General features: G+C 39.3%; 1 protein-coding gene across 3 annotated transcripts in view; it reads right to left on the bottom strand.

The window, feature by feature from the left end:
• Nucleotides 1-14,452, bottom strand: part of acacb (acetyl-CoA carboxylase beta) — a 141,444-nt gene that overhangs the window by 74,911 nt on the left and 52,081 nt on the right. For all 3 annotated transcript variants that reach the window (XM_087999927.1, XM_087999929.1, XM_087999928.1), the window contains 7 exons: nt 13,857-13,957; nt 12,073-12,161; nt 11,017-11,141; nt 9,611-9,724; nt 7,937-8,050; nt 5,205-5,294; nt 2,104-2,222 (listed from right to left, as the gene is read on the bottom strand). In XM_087999927.1, coding sequence (XP_087856053.1) covers nt 2,104-2,222; nt 5,205-5,294; nt 7,937-8,050; nt 9,611-9,724; nt 11,017-11,141; nt 12,073-12,161; nt 13,857-13,957 — 752 coding nt within the window. The remainder of the gene's footprint in view (nt 1-2,103; nt 2,223-5,204; nt 5,295-7,936; nt 8,051-9,610; nt 9,725-11,016; nt 11,142-12,072; nt 12,162-13,856; nt 13,958-14,452) is intronic.

The raw sequence follows: 14,452 nt of genomic DNA on the forward strand, positions 1-14,452 counted from the left end.
GATGTCACTTCTACCGTTTCCAATCCTCTGGTACTACTTCAGAATCCAAGGATTTTTGAAAAATTACAATAAATTCATCCAATTTCTTCGTAGCTACTCCTTTTAGGATGCTAGGATGCAAGACATCCATACCAGGGGACTTACCTGCCTTTAGCCCCATTAGTTTGTCCAATAATACTTCTCTTGTGATGGTAATGGGATTTAATTCTTCCCCACATTCTTTAGTATTAATAACAAGCAAAATGATCAGCTGCTATCCAACGTTTCCAGGTTCAAAGGACACTTATGTAGATATGAGGCAACACCGTGATAAGTTATGGAGGACCCTCAGACGAGATGTTTGCGCTTTAGTAAGGGCATTCTTGAATGAAATCTGCCAGCTGCTGTAGACACAATCGCAAGCTCAGAGCAATACATTGTCAGGGGCTGTGAAGGTGACAATGAAATGTTCTGGTTCTGGTTTCTTCCAGGCTGGAACTAAAGACAATTGCAACATCTTGCAGTTTGCTGTCAGCTGAATAAAGGAGGTCACTCAGGTGTGCTATTTCAGTGAGAACCAACTGAACTTTATTATCACTTGCCAGATGGAAGCTGGCTGAATGATCACATAGCCTTCTGATGGTGCATGGCGCCACTGACATCTGTGTGTGTGAAGTTGAAGTGAAGCATATGAATGTTAGGTGAAGTGCTGACAGGAACATGTGAATTAGAATCAGGAGTAGGCAATGCAGCCCTTCTAAGTTGAAACTTTATTGCTGGAACAGCACAGCAGGTCAGGCAGCATCCAGGGAACAGGAGATTCGACGTTTCGGGCACAGGCCCTTCTTCAGGAAGGGCCTGTGCCCGAAACGTCGAATCTCCTGTTCCCTGGATGCTGCCTGACCTGCTGTGCTGTTCCAGCAATAAAGTTTCAACTTTGATCTCCAGCATCTGCAGACCTCACTTTCTCCAATGCAGCCCTTCTAGCCTGCTCTGCCATCTAACATGATCATGGCTGATTTTACCCTATTCTCTACTTTCCTGCCACTCCCCACAGCCCTTTATCCTGCTTTTCATCAGAAACATACCTATTTCTTTCTTGAATCTGTTGATTGATTCTGCCTTCTCTGCACTCTGGAGCAGTGAGTTCCATAGATTCACAACCCTCTGAAAGAAATAGTTTCACCTCATCTCAGTTTTGAACCTACCTCCTCTCACTCTATATCTATTACTTCTTGTTCAAGACTCTCCCACAAGAGAGATCAATTGTTCAACGTCCACCTTATCAATCCCCTTTAGCATTTTATATACCTCAATCAGATCCTGCTTCATTCTTCTGAACTCCATGATGAGGATGTGCTGAACTGAACAATGTCAAAGCTTAATGGTGCATTGGCATAAATAGGCATTTGAAGATGTATTCACTGCCCCTGACTGCTCATGCAAGGTCATTGAATTTCTTGCAGCTTTGGTACTTGACACCTGGCATTGACTTCCACGACTGTCTGTCCACAGTCCTTTCGAAATGAACCAGGAATCTGGAAAGTGTCCTGACTCCCTATGGATCTAGGAAGTCATTTTTATTTTCCACCTCCTCCATCATGTCCTCCAAGTGCACTGTCTGAAAACCTTGAATTTTTTTCTCTCCCATATTGTGCCACTGTTTTCAATGTCAGCTTCACTTCCTGCTTGATTGTCAGCACTTGCTCTAGCCACAATGCACCACTCCTTTGTAATGAAGTGCAGGTTAGCTTTAATGATATGAGTAAGATATGACTTTGTGCTCCCTCTGATGTATTCAGACAATAAACAGCTTGGCTAATACTAGCTGAAATGAGGAGGTAACAAGGCATATTGTCAAACTACCTGCATAACATTGAATAGGAACAATTAATTGTACACTGCGATCCCATGTCCATTTTCAGGGGCTATCCTCCACTGACTGCTCTGCTCACGTACAGAACTCAATACAGTACACATTCACCAATAACAAAATTGAGCACAACCAATAGAGGGAAAACATTTTGAATCTTAACAGTTCTGCAACAAACAGCATTTGATAAGGACAAGCAATGCATGCAAAGTTTTATTACTTGGCAAAGTTTAGTCTAAATCCTGCAGTACCTGTTTGGATGAGATGAAGGAAGTAGGAACTGGAAAGCCACCACACAAATGCCATTATGCAGTTGATGGTGCTGTACGCTGTTCAGTTCGTAGGCAATGTATGCTCTCCGCACATATACCTTTCACACAAAAAAGGAACATATATCATATAGTAAACTAAATATTCAGTGTTAAACCAAAATTCTTTTGAAGAGATAGAAATGAAAGATGAGTTTAAAGACCTCAGCCACTGCCAATTCAGAGGAAGCCTTCAGCTCATCAGATGGGTGAAATGAACAGCAATATTTTTTCTTCTCTACTTTTTTGATTATTCAAATACTTGTTGAGGTTTTCACACAACTGAGTTCTCTTAATAAAGACTGTTATCAGATCTTTCCCAGTGGATCAATGTAACACCAATTCCACATCTGGAACATTCTGAGTTATTTGTTCAGAGCCAGAATGACAGTGGTGGTGCTTCAGTTGGTGTTAGCAACCATAGACCAAGGAAGGTGAAAGTGAATAAAGGGGAAGTGTTGAAAAATAAGACAATCCTTTTCAAGTGTTATCTAATGTCTGGATGATGTAATGATTATAAGGTGAGAACCTCACACTACTATTGACATTTTTATGATGTAATTCCAATTTTTTTTAAAGAGAGCTGATACAGCCAAAAAAGAGCTACAGCTGAAAATAAGTGGCTTTCTGAAGAGGGAGAGACCCATGGAATGTTACACCTAAAGGTGTGGAGGAAATTTCAAACAATAACCTTTTGAGGAAGAAAAGGCAAAATTTATTGAGACTACAAAGACAAGGAGAGGCTGATGAAGCCTTGCTCAATAGTAGGCCATTTCCTGCAGACAATATACCAAATGACAGGCACAATTCATGTTTTTCTCTTTGAACATTACACAAAGACGAGAATTTTAAAAGCCAGTATGAACTCTACCGGAGGCGGTACTAGTGGAACTTGTGTATGCTAGTTGACTAAGAGGTTTATGTGTAAGCCTGCATTTGAGTTTTAGCATACTGGTAGGGTTGCAGTCAAACAACACTCCTGTGTTGCAGGAAAAGGACTCTCCATCCTAGGACAAGCCAAACAAAGACACGCATGAGAATTCCTAGAAGTATGGCATTCCAACCGGAACTCTATCAACAAACACATCGAGTTAGAGCTGAAAATGTGTTGCTGGAAAAGCGCAGCAGGTCAGGCAGCATCCAGGGAACAGGAGAATCGACGTTTCGGGCATAAGTCCTTCTTCAGGAAACCACAATGATAATTGCTACGATACACACTTATAGCGTTATACCAAGAATATCAAACCAATGAATACAATTGCTTACATTGTTACAAAGCATTAAGTAGTTAGGATTGTTCCTAAATTGTGGGCTGATTCCCACCATTTGTAATCGGCTTATGCCCGAAACATCGATTCTCCTGTTCCCTGGATGCTGCCTGACCTGCTGCGCTTTTCCAGCAACACATTTTCAGCTCTGATCTCCAGCATCTGCAGACCTCACTTTCTCCACATCGAGTTAGACCCCATCTATCACTCCTTGAGAAAAGGAACAGGAAATGACTTCACCACAGGAAATAACATCACCACAGGAAATGACATCACCAACTCAAACAGCAGGATATAGAGAAGCTGCAGAGCTGGGCAGAAAGGTGGCAAATGGAATTCAATGTAGCTAAGTGTGAGGTGATTCACTTTGGGAAGAACAACAAAAAGATGGGGTACTGGGCTAATGGTCGGATACTTGGTAGTGTGGATGAGCAGAGGGATCTTGGTGTCCATGTACACAGATCTCTGAAAGTTGCCACCCAGGTAAATAGTGCGGTGAGGAAGGCATATGGCGTACTGGCTTTTATTGGTAGAGGAATTGAGTTCCGGAGTCCTGAGGTCATGATGCAGTTGTATAAGACTCTGGTGCGGCCGCATCTGGAATATTGTGTGCAGTTTTGGTCGCCATACTATAGGAAGGATGTGGAGGCACTGGAACGGGTGCAGAGGAGATTTACCAGGATGTTGCCTGGTATGGAAGGAAGATCGTATGAGGAAAGACTGAGACACTTAGGGCTGTTTTCATTAGAGAAAAGAAGGTTTAGGGGTGACTTGATTGAGGTGTACAAGATGATCAGGGGGTTAGATAGGGTTGACAGTGTGAACCTTTTCCCGCGTATGGAGTCGGGTATTACAAGGGGGCATAGCTTTAAATTAGGGGGGGGTAGATATAGGACTGAAGTTAGGGGTAGGTTCTTCACTCAGCGAGTCGTAAGTTCATGGAATGCCCTGCCAGTAGCAGTGGTGGACTCTCCCTCTTTATGGGCATTTAAGCGGGCATTGGATAGGTATATGGAGGATAGTGGGTTAGTATAGGTTAGGTGGGCTTGGATCGGCGCAACATCGAGGGCCAAAGGGCCTGTACTGCGCTGTATTCTTCTATGTTCTATGTTCTATAAATAGAAAGCAGGAATTCTCAGCATTGCTTCGCCTGAGGCCCACTGAAGATGTTATCTAGTAGGGTAATGAAACGAACCTTGCAGCTCAGCTAGCAAACCTACATCCAAAACCTCAATCTGAGCTACGAATCTTCTCAAAACTCGCTATGCACAGTTTGAACACTAAGATATAGTAAAGAATAGCTAAACATGAGGCAGTCATCTGATTACAAATGGTGGGAATCAGCCCACAATTTAGGAACAATCCTAACTACTTAATGCTTTGTAACAATGTAAGCAATTGTATTCATTGGTTTGATATTCTTGGTATAATGCTATAAGTGTGTATTGTAGCAATTATCATTGTGAGTGCACAGTTATGAATTAGAATAATTGATTAATGAATGAAGGATCAGAAAATATTATTCACCCGAAAGGCAGGGAATCACTTAAGGATTCTGAAATTGATATCTTTTGCTTGAAATATGTGTAATCATCTGGGTGAGATTTAAAAGACCACATTTGGCATTATGTAACAATAATAGTCAGTGGGCACAAGAGGAGAAAATTGAAAACAAAAAACAACTCTTACTTATGTAAAATGGGATTTCATTTAAAAAAATAAGTAATCCAGCATCACAAATGAACCATAAAATATTTTCAGTAAATTATGATTTACCTCAAGAGCTGCCATCCGTACAACTCTATTGACATGATTGAAGAAGCTGGGCAGAACATCAAAAATAGAGGTCTCTGAGAAGATCAATTTCTAAAGCCAAACAACAATAGAATGAATATTTGGTCCATTAATCCCTTCTTGGCTGAACAAGACAAAAATATAATAATCCAAAATTCTAAAAAATAAATTGTACTCTTTACATTCCAGATAATTGTCATATAGTTCAATTGCATAGGTAGTCACACACACCTCAATAATTTTGGAACAACAACTTTATTAGATTAGATTCCCTACAGTGTGGATACAGGCCCTTCAGCCCAACAAGTCCATACCAACCCTCCGGACAGTAACCCACCCAGACCCACTTCCCTCTGACTGATGCACCTAACACTACAGGCAATTTAGAATGACCAATTCACCTAACCTGCACATCTTTGGATTGTGGGAGGAAACCGGAGAACCCGGAGGAAACCCACGCAGATACAGGGAGAACATGCAAACTCCACACATACTGCCACCCAAGGCTGGAATTGAAACTGGATCCCTGGTGCTGTGAGGCAGCAGTGCTAACCACTGAGCCAGCGTACTACCCGGACAATAAATCTAGATGTTACAAAATGCAACAATCCCCAGCAGCAGGTTGCTAGGTAAACAGGCAAAAGTCACCAACTTCAGCCAACTACCAGTTGTGCCAACCCCTACTGATGTAACAATTATCATGAATGATAAAGATCAATCAACCATCATTGATCATCTATCCAGAGACGTCATAACATCTCTCAATTGTAACACCTTAAATAATTCCAGTTTTTGTGGTCCAGGGCATCCCTGATTTATGAACATCCAAATTAAAAATGCAATCTCATACCCAGGGTGTAATTTTAAAGATCCATCATATGAGCATTTCCTGTATTTAGGAACTGCTCCTTTATATTGTCCTACATAGGGTTCCAATTTGGGTACAAAACGACTTGCAAACAGACTCCAGAATGGAACCTGTTTGCATCTCAGGATTGCCTGTGTTTCAAAGTTTATTCTGCACAGTGACAGCTTTAGTGCAAATTGATTAACATGTTTCCTAGATTACAACAGTAGCTACAAAGTTAAAAATCACAACACCAGGTTATATTCCAACAGGTTTAATTGGAAGCACACTAGTCTTCGGAGCATCGCTCCTTCATCGGGTGGTAATGGAGGGCTCAATCCTAACACACAGAATTTATAGCAAAAATTTACAGTGTGATGTACCTGAAATTATACATTGAAAAATTGCTTGTCTGTTAAGCCTTTCATGGACAGGCAGCAGCGAAAAGTGGCCGAACAAAGGCTGATAGCTAAGTTCGGTACCCAGAAGGAGGGCCTCAACCGGGACCTTGGGTTCATGTCACATTACAGGTGACCACCATTGCACTATACACACACTCACAGACACTCCTCTGTACACAAGGACACACACACACATATACACAGACGTGCACAGACACCCCCACACACCCTTACACACACACTCCCACACTCACACATGCACCCCCTCACAGACGTAAGACACTCTGCACTCACTACACACGCTTTCTCACACTCACAACCCCCAACCCAGACACACAGACACACACACAGAGACAGACAAAGACCCACATGCACACATATTTTGTGGGGTGAATTTGTACTTGCAGGGTTACATTGTACTTTGCTCAAAAACTGCATGAATTCATGTAAAACTCCATTATCTCACTTTTTACATTAGAATCAATCTAAACATCATGGCATAGACAGAGAACACAGGGGGATAACACCTTCAATATATTGTCTAGCTATCACCATTGTTAACAGCTAACCTGAGAATGCAACTTTTTAAAAAAAGGTTTTGTGATTTACACATGTAAGAAGTGAAACTGTCACGGTATTCTATCAGATAAAAGGCTTAACAGACAATCAATTTTTCAATGTATAATTTTAGTTGCATCACACTGTAAATTTTTGCTATAAATTCTGTGTGTTAGGATTGAGCCCTTCACTACCACCTGATGAAGGAGCGACGCTCCGAAAGCTAGTATACTTCCAATTAAACCTGTTGGACTATAACCTGGTGTTGTGAGATTTTTAACTTTGTACACCCCAGTCCAACACCGGCATCTCCAAATCAGAACAGTAGCTACAATTGCAAGGCACTTCATTACCTCTTTAAAAAGCCCAGGCCATTTATATCGTACATTTCATGACCACTGTACATCCCACTCTACAGCCTATGAAGTATTTTTGAAGTGTAGTCCTTCTAGTAATGTTGGAAAGATGGCTGTCAATTTGGATACAGCAAGATTCCATAAACAGCAATGAGACTGTGACCAGATAATTTAACCTGAACATTGTTCCTGACCAATGAGGTAGATGTGAAGGCAAGTGCTTCCAGTCTTCTATGGTGTGCCATGTCAAAGAACAGCCTCAGAAAATCTTTTCATTCTCGGGAAGGGTATTCAGTTGTTGCCATGGTAATAAACATAAGAACTTATGAAATAGGAGTAGGCCATACAGCCCCACAGGCCTACTCTGTTGCTCAGTATGATCATAGTTTAACTCCATTTAAACTCCACTTTCTAATTCAATCCCCGAATTCCTTAATTCCTTAGCATCCAAAAGTTAGTTTATTTCAGTTACTTGAGAAAATAAATTATGTAACAAAAGCTGTTCATTAATCAAATCAAAATAGAACTCTAATGCTACAGTCTCAAACTCACTTTTAGATTGTCAGGACAGAATTGGTGGCCATACATATCGATAGCAGACAGGAAGAGGGACTCCACCTGATTATGCCGCAACTCATAGGAGGGCAGGTGCGATGCAATCAAAACCTAAAAACATTTAAAGAACAATTTTAGCAGAAAGAAGCAGTATAACTGATTTCAGCCAAGGTCACAGTAAGATACCACTATTTCATTCATGATGATTGAGAAACTAGAAGTCATCCAAGAACAGATCAGCCCAGGATGGAGGTACAATCGCATGGTGCTAGCATTGAGGGTTGTCCAGCAATCTCTGCCATGTCAGTTGTTAGGTAAGAAGTGGTTTATGTTTAAATGTGATGGTCCAGAAGATTGAGTAAGCTGCCAGCTATCTGGAACAATGGGAACAAAATGATGGTTTGCATAGGATACAGTTGAAAGTTTAGTGATTGTAAAAGGTCATCAGGGAGCCCTGGCTGACAGATTAAAAACAAGAGTGTCAGATATTCTGACACACTGACAGCTGCCTTCGAGGGAGCAAGATCAGTGTCAAGGACTTTCCACGTGTAAATAAAGGGTGACTTGGTGACGGGATACCAGCCTCTGTGGAGTTATTTAATTTACCACCACTTAAATCACTGGCAGCAGGAGAGGAAGGCAAGTAGAGCTCAAACAGAAAGTGCTGTTTTCTTTCACTCATGACCCAGAGAAAATTTACATTGAACAAATGTTTCCTTAAAATTCCGATGACTGTCGGCAGTCATCGGAACAAACCAAATTAGATTAGGCTAAAACATTTTATCCACAACAACATACATTGCCTCCAAACATACTGAGCTCAGCAGTGAACGGAATATATTGAGGCTAGGTGTTTATCCTTCTCAGATCCAAGATGAATCAAGCAGGAAAATGGGGGCAAGTAGAGTAAAATCCAGGTTAAGAATTAAAATGTAAATCTTTTATTTTGACAGATAACACTGAAAAAAAAATGAGGGAATTGTGTACCCGTTTTGGCAACATCATTAAGACGGACAAACGGGAGGCACAAATATAAATATGGACACTTACACAGATTGGCTCATTAAAAAAGGTGAAATTGTTCTGCTATTTTACCTTAATTCATTGAATCATATTTACAAGACAGCTCTTTTTTTCTTCAAACCTTATAACTTCTGCAAAACAGGCACTTGCTGCAGTTGACCACTCTAACAATGTGCTGATGAACTAATCACACAAAGTATAATGTTCCAAGAAGTAACTCAGAGACCTTCCCCTCTTCTACAGGCAATTGTGTGGCTATGACTAGCCTTTCTGAAAATGTATCTTAGATCACTAAAATGGGAAAGTACACTGGTGCAACTATGGTATCCATGCATCGATGTCTATCACCTGGCTTTGTTTAACTCCCATTTTCCACTATATGTCTAATTAAAATAATTGTGTTAGCTGTTACGTACCACACATTAAAGTCCTGCTGGTTATTAATTATTTGACTAACAGGTCACAATTTACTTCCACTCATTTCTCACGAACAGATATTTTTGTAAAATGGAAACAAATGCCCCCCTTCCACTTTCTTGGTTTTCTAAAATTTGAATGCTCACTCCTGCACTGCCATAAGTTTAATTTTCTTTTCCACATATACTATCAAAACCACGTTATCTGTTTTCCAGTTATGCAGAATCTCACCTGCCTGGATCGTAGAGCCACCTTGGCATTCTCCATTTTGCTAAGTTGTGTTAGTTCATTTAAAATTACCATCAGTTCTTCTGTCAACGTGGGATCTCGAGAACAAAGTTGGTCCTAATAAACAAGCAAAATACAGTGAATCATGTACAATTGTTCCCACCAGATGTAAAATAACCTACAATATCATATAACATCTCCTCAACTAATTAACATTTCAATATATCTGAAACACAAATATTCCACAATGTAGCATTCTTATTAATAACTGGAGAGGGTTCAGAAGAAACTTATCAGCATGTTCCCAGGAATGAAGGGTTTGAGTTATAAGGAGAACCCGGATAGGCTGGGACTTCCTTCATTGGAGTGTAGGAGGTTGAGAGGTGACCTTATAGAGGTTTATAAAATAATAAGGGATATAGATAAGGTGAATGGCAAGTGTCTTTCCCTCGGATGAGGGATTTCAAAATTAGGGGGCATATTTTTAAGCTAAGAGAAAAACGATTTTAAAAAAGACATGGGGGCAATTTTTTTTTACACAGAGAGTGGTTTGTATGTGAAATGAACTTCCTGAGGAGTGGTGGATGCGGGTACAGTTACAACATTTAAAAGACATCTAGATAAGTACATGAATAAGAAATGTTTGAAGGAATATGGGCCAAGTGCAGGCAGGTGGGATTAGTTTACTTTGGGATTATTGTCAGCATGGACTAGTTGGACTGAAGGGTCTGTTTCCATTCTATATGATTCTATGACTCTACAACTGTCTGACTGAGGGAGCATCAATGAGCCATGGACACTAATGAAAAGCTAAGTTGAACCCTGCTCTGATCTTATCCAGCAGCTCTTAACAGGGACAGCAAATTATCAGTCATCACCTGTGCTAAGGGATTGGAGGGGAAGCAAGGTTTCTCTTTCTTGATTGCTGTGCAATAATGTCTATCTGGAAACATGCACTTGTACCTGCCAGGTGAGGGCAGGATGAGCTTATAGAGAGGTACTACTGTAATGATCATTTATGGGAGTAATCAACAAGGAAATTACAATGATCTGGTCATTGCTAATAATTATTAAAAATATGCAACTTTTCCCACCAGATGTAAAATAACCTACAATATCATATAACATCTCCTCAACTAATTAACATTTCAATATATCTGAAACACAAATATTCCACAATGTAGCATTCTTATTAATAACTGGAGAGGGTTCAGAAGAAACTTATCAGCAAATCGATTTTCAAGATTTGGATAAAGATTTTACTGGATGTTGAACTGAAAATATTGATTTACAGTTATTGGGAAGATTTCACTGCAGGGGACATCAATGTTGCTTGGTCAGAAAACCTAGACTGGACTAAGTAAATGGATAAACCTCTACTCAGGTTCTGCTCATTTTATTGTACTTACAATTAACATGATAACTAGGATGTTTTTCTTGGCCACCTGTGCATGAGAGAAGATGCAGTCAAGTACTGGTGTCATATCAGGTTTGTACTGTTCCCTCAAGTTGATCACACATTTGTCATAATGAGCTGGAAAATGAAATTTTTGAAAACTCTACATTACTATCTAGAAAAATAAAACCAAGTTACATGCTTGAGAACAACAGCTGGGAATTAGGGAACTTGTTAATTCCTAGTTTTTTCTCCAGATCACTTTGTTAAAGTTTTAATTTATTCTGTTAAAATGATTCTAAATGTTTGGACTGAGACAAAAGCCTGTTGGAGACATGGAGCACAGGCATTTCCCACCAGAGCCTACTTTTCTTTTTCATAATATCTGAGGCATTGTTTTAATGCTTTAAAAGATATTTCTATTTATAGTTTTATGAATATTTTACAATACAGTGTGTTGCTATACCATTAGTTTATCCATGGATTAGTAAAATGCAAGTTAGTACCAGATTGTTCATACTTGATTGGACTATTAAATCTGAATCAGTTAATAACATGAAAGCACACAGAATAGGTAGTAGCAAAGAGAGTTGAAAGTTAAACTCATGTAGTGTGTTCCTAATAAATTCCAAATGTATATGATCAAAGAAACATGATCAGAAAGCTTTCTGCTCACCCCCTGTGCCACAGAAAGGCACATTATTAGAAAGGGGGTTTGAAAGAGATCGGACCTAAATTCTCAAACATTTCAATTTTCATTAAAATGTTTGGAAAAAATGCAACATAAAAAGAGAATGCCAGAAACATGCAGTAGAGGGAAGACAGGCTAACATTTCTGGTGCATAAATAACCATTGTTATAAACTGGGCTTAGAACAAACAACTGTGTGAAGTTTCTATGGGACATTTATGAAGTATAATCAAGTGATATATGGATTCAATCCAGTGTTAAGAAGATGCTAGGAGGCAGAAAAGCACTTTAAATTTGCCACGAATCCACCCAAGACTGTGAAGCCAAAAGGAGTGTAAGGTCAGCTCTTGGTTTTATTTTAAAAGCTAACTTTTTTTACCTTGTTGAAACTGTGTTTCCACATTCAGATACCTCCTCAGCAGGTCAAGGACAACTGATTTCATGTGCCCACGAATCCCACTTCGATAGCTGACAAAAAAAAATGGAACAAATTAAATATACATTTTTCATAATGTTGGGAACCCAATGGAACTGCTATTCCTACCCATTATAGAGGAGAAGGCACATGGTCAAAATACATCCATTAGCTGCAAACCAATAACACAGCTGGCAGCTGGAATCTTCCAGTTGTTCATGCTTGGCTAATTTAAACATTAATATTCATGTTAATTTCTTAAATCACAAATCAAATAGCAATGAGTAAATGTCAGATTTGATTAATTTTATTTGGGAAATTTTTGAGCAAGTGTTACTTTCTGAAGCATCCATAAAATTAAGTAAGTCACCACAATATTATTCCTGTCAGTAGCTTTTCAGATTTTATTAAGATATCTGTTCTCTTTCAGTTTCGACCCCTAATAATATGTTTTCCCACCAGCTAATACATCTATTATCAAAATTCCCCTTTACGGTTACGACAGTCTATTCAACCAGAGATGGAACATACTGAATACTGTAATAAACCAAATGTGGCTGGGAGAGGAAAAGTTATGGCCATTTGAGGTATTTAATTTTTTCATTGTAAAATACCAAAGGAAAACCACAATTGAAAGAATATGTTTATTGTTGGTTTTCCAGGATTAGGAAGCATGTCTAGTAGATGGGGAAATAGTGATGATCGCAGTTTAGCTTGCTCAATAAAAGATAGCATGGATATTTACTCTTTGCTTCAGTATGTTTGTTTGCAGCTATTAAAAAGTCTAAAAGAAATTAAAAGAAACATTAACTCCTCCATGGATAAATTGGTGGCAAATTAACAAAGAATGTGATGTCAAAGATGTGATTTAAAAAAGCAATTGCAAAAATCCAGAGATGCTGAAAGTCTGAAATAAAAACATAATGCTGAAAATATTCAGCAAGTCTAGCAGCATCTAACAATGGAGAAACAGAATGGGGTGGTGCAGTGGCTCAGTGGCTAGCACTGCCGCCTAACAACAACAGGGACCTGGGTTTGATTCCAGCCTTGGGTGACTGCCTGTGTGGAGTTTGCACGATCTCCCCATGTCTGTGTGGGTTTCCCTTGGGTGCTCTGGTTTCCTCCCACAATCCAAAAGATGTTCAGTATTGATGAATTGGCTGTGCTGAATTGCCCATAGTGTCAAGGAGGTGTAGGTTAGGTCAGGGGTAAATATTGGGTAGGGGAGTGGATCTGAGTGGCTTACTCTTCAGAGGGTTAGTGTAGACTTGTTGGCTGAAGGGCCTGTTTCCACACTGTAGAAATTCTATGTAGAATTAACATATCAGAATTATTTGATTTTTTAATCACATCTGATCTGATAAAGTGTCACAAACCTAAAACATTTACTTTTTCTTCCTCTCCTCAGACCTACTAGGTATTTCCAGCAATTTTTGTTTCTATTACATAAACAACAGACTGGATTAATAAACTGATATCACATTATGCATGAGATCCACATCAACATATGAATAATGTATCAGGAGCTCATCAATTGTAGCTTAATTATACAGATTTGGGAATGAGATGCACACTAGAATCTAAACCAAAGGGTTTAGATAATACTTATGTGGTATACTTGAGAAATTGGAAGAAATTTATGTATAAAAAAGGATTTCAAAATATGATGTCAAGTTCAAATTTGTTACAGCTACTAAGCCTTCAAAAATGACATTGAGTATTAATAATATAGAGAATTTGCTACTCACCGCTGCACCAACTGGACAATGCTCTGTGTGTTCATAAAGAAGACTTCTCTGTCTGCTTTCCGTTGAAGGGTGGCTGCATGGCTATCCAGGATATTGGCAATCTTAAATTGAAAAAAATGTTTTCAGAACCAGGAAAGAATGGCAAATACATTGTCAATATGGTACAAGACTGATCACTTTGAAAGTGCAAGTTAAAATTCCTCTATCGCCAATTGTGCAAGTGAAATTAGCAAATCTACTAATAAGTGGTTTGGTTTAAGAAAATAAGCACAAAAACCTCTAATTAGCATCAAAAACTCAACTGATTTAATTAAGGCTCTTCAAAGAAGGAAACCTGGCATTCATACGGGGCTAAAGCTAACGGCGGTGTTGGTGGTTCCATTGATGGGCCATGAAGCCAAAGCTATTTCAGAAGCTCTGACAAGACTGCCAGCTGACATCAGGGTTTTGTGCAGGTGAACCATCATAACAGCATTGAAAGAAATGCTACGCAGCAAAAATAAGATATACCCAGTGGCAAAATCCTCCAATGTATGATCAGGCAACTTGAACCTATCACCCTATTAAATAGAATAGATTAAAGACCAACAGCAAAA

Source organism: Chiloscyllium plagiosum, unplaced genomic scaffold (assembly GCF_037043375.1).
Source record: "Chiloscyllium plagiosum isolate Xiang-an unplaced genomic scaffold, Cpla_swu_hap1 HiC_scaffold_24, whole genome shotgun sequence".
NCBI classification, from domain to species: Eukaryota; Metazoa; Chordata; class Chondrichthyes; order Orectolobiformes; family Hemiscylliidae; genus Chiloscyllium; species Chiloscyllium plagiosum.